General features: G+C 40.1%; 1 protein-coding gene across 3 annotated transcripts in view; it reads left to right on the forward strand.

The window, feature by feature from the left end:
* The window catches only part of lin7a (lin-7 homolog A (C. elegans)), a 33,465-nt gene extending 21,460 nt beyond the window's left edge, over positions 1-12,005 (forward strand). For 2 of the 3 annotated variants that reach the window (XM_060889971.1, XM_060889970.1), the window contains 4 exons: positions 2,589-2,660; positions 5,712-5,921; positions 8,092-8,306; positions 8,997-12,005. In XM_060889971.1, coding sequence (XP_060745954.1) covers positions 2,589-2,660; positions 5,712-5,921; positions 8,092-8,306; positions 8,997-9,021 — 522 coding nt within the window. In that variant the 3' untranslated portion in view covers positions 9,022-12,005. Of the gene's footprint in view, positions 1-2,588; positions 2,661-5,711; positions 5,922-8,091; positions 8,311-8,996 lie in introns of all 3 variants that reach the window. The other variant, XM_060889972.1, reaches the window with a different exon arrangement.

Consider the following 12,005-nt stretch of genomic DNA (forward strand, 5'->3'; position numbering starts at 1 on the left):
TTTGGAGGTTTATAACTCGGCACACTTTTGAACTGTCTACACCAAACTCGTCCAGCTCCTTTAGGGTGAGACTCTGAACAAAGGTTTAAATTGGTTTACCGACTGGCCTTTTGGTTGTCCCGCAGCCCCGCCCCCAATATATGCAAAATCAAAAAACTTTTTACAACATGGACATGTGACATATCAAAACACTCAGAACAATGAGGGGAACTTCCTCACGTGTATTCTGATGATGTCACGTGACGTCACGTGATGTCACGTGAAAATAAATAATTAGCACAACATGAACATGTGACATATCAAAAGCACAATGAGGGGAACTTCCTCAGGAGTATTCGGATGACGTCACAGGTTCGTCTCCGCTTGCCTCCAAATATTTTGGCACCCTATCTTTCTGCCTCCAAAAGTAACACTGACCCTTATGTCCACTTGCCTCCAAAAAGCACCGGCCTTTTGCGAATACTTGCCTCGTCAAAACCAACATCAAAGTTTGTTGCGACAAACTTTACAAATCTAGTTAGTGTTACATCAGTAATCAGAGAAAATGATTTTGTGTTCACTCGCTCAGTTCTTGTCTACAGTCCTTAGTACATACTAATGTAGTGCATTAGTGACTTAGTGCTTAAATCAAAATAATAATCTGATTAAAATATCCAATGAATTGTAATATAAACAATTTTAGCGATTTTTTAAACACATTTCAGCTAGAATCTGAAATTTAAATGACCATTTTAAAGGGTGCTTTAGTACTAAGTGTATTTCATGTTTCTACAATGATGCTAGTCGTGCTAATTCTCCTACTTAATTTAATGATGTAGAACACATCAGATCTACACAACTGCAGAAAATAAACTCAGCTAAAGCTTCCATTTATGACATCGAGTAAAAGAAAAAGATATTTAAAAGTTTAAATGGAAACGAAATGGAAAGACTTCGGTGCTAATCAAGCTAGCTAAGGAAAAAAGCTATATAAAGTAATTAAATCCTTCCTAGCTTTCACAAGCTATTCACAATAAAGTGTTAATAAGCTTAGCCTCAGGCTTTAAAATCTGAAAAGGTGCTAACAAAGTGCCTTAGTAAAAATAAAAGCCCAGAAGGTAGAGCGTTGTCCTTCCGTGTATGTAGCTGAGTAAGAGGTGCTTTAAACAGATGCTTCGGTTCTAATGATTATGCTAACAGCTGGAGTGGCAGAGTCTCAGTGCGAGATTCTGGCTCCAGATCAAAGCAGGAAAAGTGCTGCTACTGCTGCTGCTGCCAGCATCCTCACAGAGTCCAGCTAATGACAGAAAGTCTGGAGGGCCTTCAAATAGCCCAACATCTCCATACGTGCTGTCAGCACTCTACACAGAATAACCAAGGGTTCTAAAGGAAGGAGGCTTTTAACGAGACCTTTAGTTAGATTTAGTTACAACAAAGATAAAAGGGACAATATCAGTTATTAAAGTCATCGTTCTTAACAAAACAATTCATGATAAAATACCATGTTCAAAAAACATAAAGACTCCATCAAACACATTATTACCCATTTTTATTGTCCTCCATCATCTCGCCTTCACACACCAACACTCGCGTTCACACACCAACACTCGCCTTCACACACCAACACTCGCCTTCACACACCAACACTCGCCTTCACACACCAACACTCTCCTTCACACACCAACACTCGCCTTCACACACCAACACTCACCTTCACACACCAACACTCGCCTTCAATCACCAACACTCGCCTTCACACACCAACACTCGCCTTCACACACCAACACTCGCCTTCACACACCAACACTCGCCTTCACACACCAACACTCGCCTTCACACACCAACACTCGCCTTCAATCACCAACACTCGCCTTCACACACCAACACTTGCCTTCAATCACCAACACTCGCCTTCACACACCAACACTCGCCTTCACACACCAACACTCACCTTCAATCACCAACACTCGCTTTCACACACCAACACTCATCCTCACATGCCAACACTCATCTTCACACGCCAACACTCATCTTCACACACCAACACTCATTCTCACACACCAACACTCACCCTAACACGCCAACACTCATTCTCACACACCAACACTCACCCTTACACGCCAACACTCATTCTCACACACCAACACTCACCCTTACACGCCAACACTCATTCTCACACACCAACACTCACCCTTACACGCCAACACTCATTCTCACACACCAACACTCACCCTTACACGCCAACACTCATTCTCACACACCAACACTCACCCTTACACGCCAACACTCATTTTCACACAACACTCGCCTTCAAACACCAACTTTCTTGATAAAACACCAACACTCACCATCAAACACAATATCCACTTTTAAAACACCAACGTTCTCCATCCCTCACCAAAGATTTAAGATTAAACACCCAAACAAACTCCACTGCACACAGAAATCATCATCAGACCCTAGGAGTCATCATCAACATGCACTTTATTGGTTATTTATTTTAAAGCCTGATTGTATGTGTGAATAAAATACTTGTTTTTTTTGGTGTTTGTTGTGTCCTGACCTGATAACTAAAGCATCTGGTGTATCTTTCTCCTTTCCTCCATCAGGTCTACCAATACATGCATGAGACAATAACAGTGAACGGCTGTCCGGAATATCAGGCTCGAGCCACAGCAAAGGTGAGAACGGCTACGATCAAGTTCATCTAGCTAGCATGCAGTGGCTAGTCTTTTATACACTGCGTTCCTCAGCTGTGCTGTAAATGTGTTAGAGAGTTAAAGAGAGTTATATGTCTTATGGATGAAGTTGCTCTGGATTTTCACTTAGCATTGTCTTCTAATCTAGCATAAGATTCCACTATATGGAGAAATTTTAGTATTGTGTGGGAATCAGAAGCCCAGAAGCCCCGCCTTTTTTCCCTGTCTTACATTAGTGATATGTTGGCCGGTGATCTCGGATCTTCCTGTTTAAAACTGGGAAGAGATTTGAGTTCATTCATGTGACATAAAATCTATCAGTATTTTTCCACCAAAGAACAGAAGTAAAGGTGGGAGAGAAGATGAAGCAGAATGTAGTTCAGAGTGAAGGACGAGTGCAGCGTGGAGATGATACATGGCACTGTCATGTCGTGAGTTCAGCGCTTTTGTCTGGGAGTCTTCAGGGTTTCGTATCGACTGAAGTCAATTAGCGCACTACAGTGTATAATAGACCATTAGCCACAAGGAAACGAGGGGGAACAGAATATGCTAATAGTCTTCAAGGACATGAAAGGCTGTGGAGTTTATAACGAGCCGCATAATGACAACTTTCTCTTTTCTGTGTGTTTAAAGTGAATTGTGAATAATCAGTCGTACACGTAGAAGTACACAGACGTTTACACGCAGCGTAATGAGCAGCACCACGTGAGTTTGTGTGAGCTGTAGACGTGAGCTTTGTCTCTTTTATGATGAGATGGTAATTCAGGTCATGTTCACTGAGTACTGTGTGAATTTTAATAAAGCAGCCTGGTTTCAACTGCAGAGATCATTTATCTTCTGTCCTCTGTAAAGAGGGTGTGGCTTCTGTGTGTGTCCTGTCAGTCTCAGTGAAGGAGGTGTGGCCTCTGTGTGTGTCCTGTCAGTCTCAGTGAAGGAGGTGTGGCCTCTGTGTGTGTCCTGTCAGTCTCAGTGAAGGAGGTGTGGCCTCTGTGTGTGTCCTGTCAGTCTCAGTGAAGGAGGTGTGGCTTCTGTGTGTGTCCTGTCAGTCTCAGTGAAGGAGGTGTGGCCTCTGTGTGTGTCCTGTCAGTCTCAGTGAAGGAATTGTTGCCTCTGTGTGTGTCCTGTCAGTCTCAGTGAAGGAGGCGTGGCCTCTGTGTGTGTCCTGTCAGTCTCAGTGAAGGAGGTGTTGCCTCTGTGTGTCCTGTCAGTCTCAGTGAAGGAGGCGTGGCCTCTGTGTGTCCTGTCAGTCTCAGTGAATGAGGTGTGGCCTCTGTGTGTGTCGTCAGTCTTGGTGAAGGAGGTGTGGCCTCTGTGTGTCCTGTCAATCTCAGTGAATGAGGTGTGGCCTCTGTGTGTGTCGTCAGTCTCAGTGAAGGAGGCGTGGCCTCTGTGTGTCCTGTCAATCTCAGTGAATGAGGTGTGGCCTCTGTGTGTGTCCTGTCAGTCTCAGTGAAGGAGGTGTGGCCTCTGTGTGTCCTGTCAGTCTCAGTGAAGGAGGCGTGGCCTCTGTGTGTCCTGTCAGTCTCAGTGAAGGAGGCGTGGCCTCTGTGTGTGTCGTCAGTCTTGGTGAAGGAGGTGTGGCCTCTGTGTGTGTCCTGTCAGTCTCAGTGAAGGAGGCGTGGCCTCTGTGTGTCCTGTCAATCTCTGTGAAGGAGGCGTGGCCTCTGTGTGTCCTGTCAGTCTCAGTGAAGGAGGCGTGGCCTCTGTGTGTCCACTCTGTGTGATGATATAAATATATCATCAGAGGTATATATTCAGATTCTAAACAAAATCTAACTTTAGCTGCATCCTTGTAAACCTAGAGATGATTTATTTTCTTATCTTTGGCTTGCTGTTGTTGTTTAGCTTTTAGTACTGGTCTAATTACACAGTATAATGGCTATAACTGTGCTAATGCTTTGCTAGCAGTAATTGGTTCTATTTAGGCATCCTTCTTAGCAGGCTAGTTATTGTTATGTAGACTATTATGATGAAGTCATCAGGTTTGTGTCTGGCTGATCAAACAAATTTTATTTTTTATCTTCATGGCAAAATAAAGAAATGCTAAAAAACGGACAGAACTCATTTCACCTTGGCATGAGCTTTTCACTCCTAACAACAGTCATATGGTTTAGCGACACTGTGCTGGAAAGCTGTACCGGGAGAATGTCTATGACACTCCTGCAGCTTTGGGAGTATATTTGGCGTCGGAGACGTTGTTCACCATATGCTACTATGACACTTTCTCTCCTGGTGAGTGTGAAGCTGTCAAGGTCGAGTCTGTCTGTGTTCTGCATACTGAGCACATGCTTACAGATACCAGCTCTTAATTCCAGTGCTGAGGAACAGAAGAAGATGTTTTAAAGTGTCAGTGAGCAGCTCAGAGCCACTCACATGTTTTTCACTTTAAGTCTTCTCTTTCCTGAAAACCAATATTTTAATAAGAACAAAAACTTGCAGCAACTCTCGTTGATGTTTCAACCTGTTTCCTTAAATGCTAGTGTTCCAGGAGAACTTAGATCATGCTAGTGTTCCAGGAGATCAGACTTAGATCAACTTAGATCAGAATCGGTTCCTACAAATAATTTCATATTGTGTGAGACGGTGTGTCTAAAAGTCCTGAAACCTTACTGTTTTAACATGCTGTCTTTACTGTTCTTTTATTTTCATTGTATAAAGTGTTAAAATATATTATTTTTAGTGAGTCATATTTTTCTGTGATATAAAATAAATTATTTTGTAGTGTGATTTTAATCCTTGAACACGCAGACGATCTTTACAAACAAACAATGGTGTGGCAAAACTTTTAGTAAACATTCAGAAGTTTGAATTTCTGGGGCAGAATCTCAAATCTTGTCCTACATTCCACCTATAGGGCAGTAGGTAGGGTGTTGAGATCCGTTGTGCCTTCTGTGGGAATAAACATACGGGATAGGAAGCTATTTTGGATTAATCTTATTCCCTCAACCAATCAGAACACATTGTAGACTGTATTGTTTTGTATTTAATGAGTGATTAAGTTCCTTTTTCCTCTGTTTGGTGTCTCGTCACTAGGCGACAGTGGCAGCTTTTGCTGCGAGTGAAGGCCACTCCCACCCACGAGTGGTGGAATTACCCAAAACAGATGAGGGGCTGGGCTTCAACGTGATGGGCGGGAAAGAGCAAAACTCCCCAATCTACATCTCCCGCATCATCCCAGGAGGCGTGGCTGAGCGAAACGGGGGCTTAAAAAGAGGCGACCAGCTTTTGTCTGTCAACGGAGTGGTGAGTTTTAATCCTGAGAGCGTTTCCACACATTTCCTTAAAAGGTTCTTAACTCAACCTCTTAAATACAAGAAGGTTTGATTAAAAGATACTGAAAATGAAAGAAATTCCCAAACATCTCTGACATATTAATCCATCTGGGTGGAGCAGCGAGATCTTCGTCTCTCACTCAGGAATCCTTTCTAACTGCTCTTAATCACTACACCAACTGACAGCAAACCTGAAGACTTGAAAAAGTTTATCTGTTTATTATATGAGACGATTGTTAACGCTTTTCAACATAGATTTGAATGAAAATGTCTTTATTTTTTCTCCTGTTCACATCAAGATAGACAAATTCCAGCCTATTTTTTCACTCACACACTGACATCACAGCGTGAGCATGCACACTCCTGTTCTTGTGTGTGTTCTGAATGTGTTCATCACAGCTGCTGGTCAGTGAGTTCTTTGAGAACTATAGGGATACTGTGACTGAGGAGTGTGACTCTGCATTTCTATTTTTCTACAGATTCAGTGCTTGGCAACCTAAAATCACAATAACAAGCACTACCGCTGTATCCATGACAACATTAGTAGTATATTAGTCAGATAAAATAGTATGATAGGACACGGCCAAAGGCTACCAGCGTAGAGTCAGTACTTACATACAACACAGTATGAGGACGAAGGTCGTGGTGATTGGCCCCTTAGGTCCAGTGCTTGACCCCCTAGATTCTGTGCTTGGCCCCATAGATTTGGTGCTTGGCCCCCTAGATTCGGTGCTTGGCCCCCGAGATTCTGTGCTTGGCCCCATAGATTTGGTGCTTGGCCCCCTGGGATTCGGTGCTTGGCCCCTAGATTCGGTGCTTGGCCCCCGAGATTCTGTGGTTGGCGCCATACATTTGGTGCTTGGCCCCCTGGGATTCGGTGCTTGGCCCCTAGATTTGGTGCTTGGCCCCCGAGATTCTGTGGTTGGCGCCATACATTTGGTGCTTGGCCTCCTGGGATACGGTGCTTGGCCCCCTAGATTCGGTGCTTGGCCCCGTAGTTTCTGTGCTTGGCCCTCTAGATTTGGTGCTTGGCCCCCTGGGATTCGGTGCTTGGCCCCCGAGATTCTGTGGTTGGCACCATACATTTGGTGCTTGGCCCCCTGGGATTCGGTGCTTGGCCCCCGAGTTTCTGTGCTTGGCCCCCTAGAGTTGGTGTTTGGCCCCTAAAGACTCCTGAACACATAATCCATCTCCTTTAAACTCTAACATGACTCAGACAGGAGTGAAGTGTTTTTTCTCTCAGAGCTTCTCCTCGTTAAATCCTGTCTGAATCACTGCTAAAAGGGAGCCACAGACATTTTAGTGCTTTTTTTTTTTCAAACTTCTCTTTGTCAGTTTCTCCTTCAAACTTTCAAATGGTGACAAACTTCAGACTGTAATTTGTTTTTCTCACACAACGTGAAGGAAAAATAGAAACTTCCTGCTGTGGCACCACACAGGATCCATCTGAGCTTTCATTTTGTTATATCGGAAAAGTCTGGCGTTAGGTTGGAGGCTGAGGTTCTCATTAAATGAAAAACAAATTATTGCTTATTTTTGATATTTTTGATGAAGTACGATTGAACATTCGTCACGTTTCTAAATAACTGCAGCCTCAATGCACAATGTAATGCTCACATTCACCCCAGTCACGTCAGAGCAACTATAAACCGCAGTGCCTCAGTACAGTGGACTACACAACACAATATTTATTAATTAATGAATTAATTATAGAGGCAGTTTGTAAAATCTAGTGCCATCTACTGTCTATTAGATGTAATGAAATGTAATGAAATTACTGATGAAACCTACGCCACCTTCCTCTGAATATCCTCTTGGTTTAACCTATGCTAGCTTTCTGTTTATGGACGATAAGGAAGGAGGTGGGGCTTTAAACGAAAATTAAATTTACTTAAATTAAGTAAATATACATCATTTTATTTATTTACCTGCAGAGAGTAAAGTCTTAACATATAATATATGTATTTTATTTAATGACCACAAGGGGGTGTAATATTTATTCACTAAGAAACATTATTTTATTTAACTTCCTCTGAAAGTCTTGCTAACTCATTCACATTCACAGTAAACTAGCGGAGCTCCTTCATCGGTGAAAGAGTGTTAAACACATCCACAGTTACTCAGGTGTGTTTTGTCCTCAGAGTGTGGAAGGTGAGCATCATGAGAAGGCAGTGGAGCTGCTGAAGGCGGCTGAAGGTAGTGTGAAGCTGGTGGTGCGCTACACACCCAAAGTACTGGAGGAGATGGAGGCTCGCTTCGAGAAGCTTCGCTCGGCCCGACGCCGCCAGCAGCAGCAGCTCCTCATTCAACAACAGCAACAACAACACAACCTCAACACTCAACAGAACCACACGGCGTAGGTGAGGCTTTTCATTGCTTTAAGGCCCCTAACACACGGACAGCAGGGGGCGCTACAGATACAGAGTAAGAAGGTTCATGGTGTTTATGTATTGCCCAGCAGGGGGCGCTATAGTTAATGAACTAGCACAGTTTTTGTGTTTATTATATTGAATTATTTGCCACACAGAGGCACCATATTTATTAAAGAAAAGTACTTCATAATAATTTATTGACTTGCAAAGGGCACTAGGTTTATTAAATTAAATAATATTATAAAATAAATATATTCACAAATAATTGCAGACAAGAAGGAACATTATTTTTATTAAGTAAAATTAACTATTTAATAATTAGCCATAATAATGAATCCATAGTAATATGTTATTATTATTATTATTATTATTATTATTATTATTATTATTAGTCATCCTTTATGCAGCTAATAAAGACAGACAGCATGAAAGCAGCCTGACTGACTGTTAGATAACTGCAGGTTTGTCCATGTTGCTAGTGTATATATTATTAACTTTTAGCATTTTTTGGACTTCTATACTTTACAAAACCTGACTGTGTGACCAGAAAAATGCTAACATGTTCATGCTAAATAGCATGTCATATGATTTGGGACACAGTTGTTGACTTAGCTTTTGTCTTAGCCGTAGCTAACACTAAGTCTCTCAGCGTTTATTGCTTCGCTACTTCACAGATTGTTTCAGAAGAAGAAAAAGTAAATGACACTACAAGCTTTATTCAACCTCCACATTCTGAGAAGAGGGTCACGTCCTATTCCAGCAAAGACCACTTCCTCTCGTTTTAGAGTACTACCTTCAGAGTTACCACATCCTGAGCGTAGACACTGGTGCTCGCTAACCGTACGTACGACAGCAGAGCAACGGACGTGAGCTGCTTCTTCTTTCTGATTTTTTTCCACCAGTTGTGACTCGTTCCAAAGAAAACGTCTCACTTGTAGTTTGATTAGCGCTTTTGATTTGTGTTTTTAAACCAGTTTCTTGTTTAGCCGCCGCTTTCTATGCTAACTTATTAACAGATTCTTCTGGTGCTTGTGTCTGTTAGAAAGAAAATAGTGTCAGATGTCGTCTTTTACTGGATAAAAGTGAGGTATTTTATACCATACTGTAGCAAGAAATATTTTATATAAAGAAATTTAGAATTAGCAATAACACTTCAGTTGGATTTTAAAGCTTCCTGAAAATTGGGTAAAAATTCAATTCAAAGCCGAACACAACAATGTAAGATACAAAACCTGCTTGGCTAACAACAAACAGAAGCTACCAGAGCATGAAAGCTAACTGCTAATGTCCCTGCAGACTTTAGCTACCATTTGCTGTTAGCCTTGATAACATTCATGGACATTCTGATAAACATTCTTAGAAATAAACTTTAATAAACTACAGACTTTACCAAATTGAGCCAAAATGCTAATATAGCTAATGAAAAACAAGCTAGCTGAACATTAAGAATAACTGTTAACATTACTGTGAACTAACTGCACGCTTTCACACTTTAGAGCTAGTTAATTTTTCATTAGCCGTGTTACTATTTTTAAACATTCTGTGCAGATAACATTAAAGGTACACCGCACAATTGAGAAAGCAATGCTACTTACAAGCTAACAATAAAACAGAAGCTAGCAGAACATGAATGTAAACTGCAAGGATGAATACTAGCTTTAGCCCACATGTGTTGTTAGCCATGTTAGCATCTGCATAAATACATTTATTTACATGATCATTGACAATCACAGTATAGAGCAAATATGCTAATACACTGAATAAAACCAAGCTATCAGAACTTTTAGCATTTATGCTAACTAACTGCATGCTTTCCCATGCTACTGCTAGTTAACATTTAAATGTCAGGACATTCTGTTCAAATTAAAGGTAACTGGTATGTGACGCTAAAAAAAAGCTCAAAAAATGCTTCTATTGCTAACAACAAATGTTAGCCTGCATATCAGGAAAGTTAGCAGTTTAGCTTGATTACTAGCTTTGTGCTATTTTTGTATCATTTTGGCTCCATGCTAATTGCTGCTAATTTAATTAAATTGACAGTGTGATTAGTTTCATTTACAGTTTTGTTCACAATGCTAATATTTATGATGACGTGAATGTCGTACACAGATGTAAGAAATAAATAAATAAAATTATATAAAGTGGTGGTCATGTAACATAACGCTATTTTATTATTTGTAAATTTTCTAGTTTGTGATCTTGAAGAGTTTTTAACTGTAATTCTATTAAATTTTATTGTATATTCTGAACCGAGCGTCTCGTTTGATCAGAATCATCTGTAATTCTGTCCACTTCTGACAATCATTCATTCACTGAGATCCACAATGACAAATGAATTGACTCTCAAATGACTCTTTAAATGGCCCTTAAAAATTACTCTTTAAATGACTCTTAAAACGACTCTTTAAATGACTCTGTAAAGGAACAGTGCAGTGAAAAATCAGACCTACACAATATTTTTTGTGGTTTTGTTTTAGAGTAGGATGCTAATAAAGCTAAAGTTAGCCATATAAAAAAAATCTAACACTATAATATTAAAGATATTAAAATATTGAAATATAGCTCGGTTGCTAGGTTTAGGTTGTTGGTATCCAGACAGACGTAGAGAGGCGTTGAAGCAACCAGAAAACAATCTGCTGTAAAAGAAATCAGAGGCAGCTGCGAGAGTTTTCATTTGAAATTGAACTTAATTTGTGAAAATGATATTTCTGCTGAAACTTGACTTGTTAGTCAGAGACAAAATTCATGCTAGCTAATGTTATACGAGTGGAAAATATTGCTAAAGTTAGATTATTTTAATAGTTAAAATAAATTAACTTTTTTGGGTAGGTAAAGTTTTAGGATTCAAGTCTTACATGATTCTATTTGTAGCTAACATAAAGTTATCTGGTCTTGAGCTTCTAGATTAGGATTTTGCTAATGCTACATTTAGCAAGTAAATTATCTGGGATTATCTGTCAGTGTTAATCTCACCGACATTTAAACATTATTCATGTTAACATTAAGCAATACTTTATAAAATGTCACTGAGATTAACAATATCATCTGGCACAAGTACCTTAGTGTGTGTGTGTGTGTGTGTGTGTGTGTGTGTGTGTGTGTAAAGAAGTGAATATCAGCCACTGAAGTCTAGTGAAAATAAATCCAGTAGATTGTGTAACTTTCATTTTGAACTGAATTGTTCCTCTAAAGTGAGTCAAATGAACCGATTCACATGATGTTTAAGGAGTCATTTTACTTCCACAGATTATTTTAAATCTTTAAATTTTAATTCACATCAAAAGAATCAAAATGCTGAACAGATTTGTTCAAAAGAATCATTTCAGTAAAGTGAGTCATGAAGCCTGGTCTGAATCCGAATCATCTGAATAAAAGTTTTTTTTGTTTGTATTTGGTTTCTTTGTGAACCTGTATGAGATCCGCTGCAGTAAAAGCGTGTTGTAGGAACCAGACGATGCTGTGAAGTCAATCTGCTGTACGAGATGTTCCTCGACAAATCTTTTCTCTCTGTTTTGTATGTTTAAAACACTTTTCTTATCGATGATGTGCATTATGAAGACTGGTTAAACTTGTACAGAGAGTCAAAAACAATACCAGGTGATATGCAATTGTTATATACGTATATTCTATTCTATTATATTCTATTATATTTCTATGAATAAATAGATGTATGTCTGTGTGGG

Source organism: Tachysurus vachellii, chromosome 16 (genome assembly GCF_030014155.1).
Source record: "Tachysurus vachellii isolate PV-2020 chromosome 16, HZAU_Pvac_v1, whole genome shotgun sequence".
Taxonomy (NCBI): domain Eukaryota; kingdom Metazoa; phylum Chordata; class Actinopteri; order Siluriformes; family Bagridae; genus Tachysurus; species Tachysurus vachellii.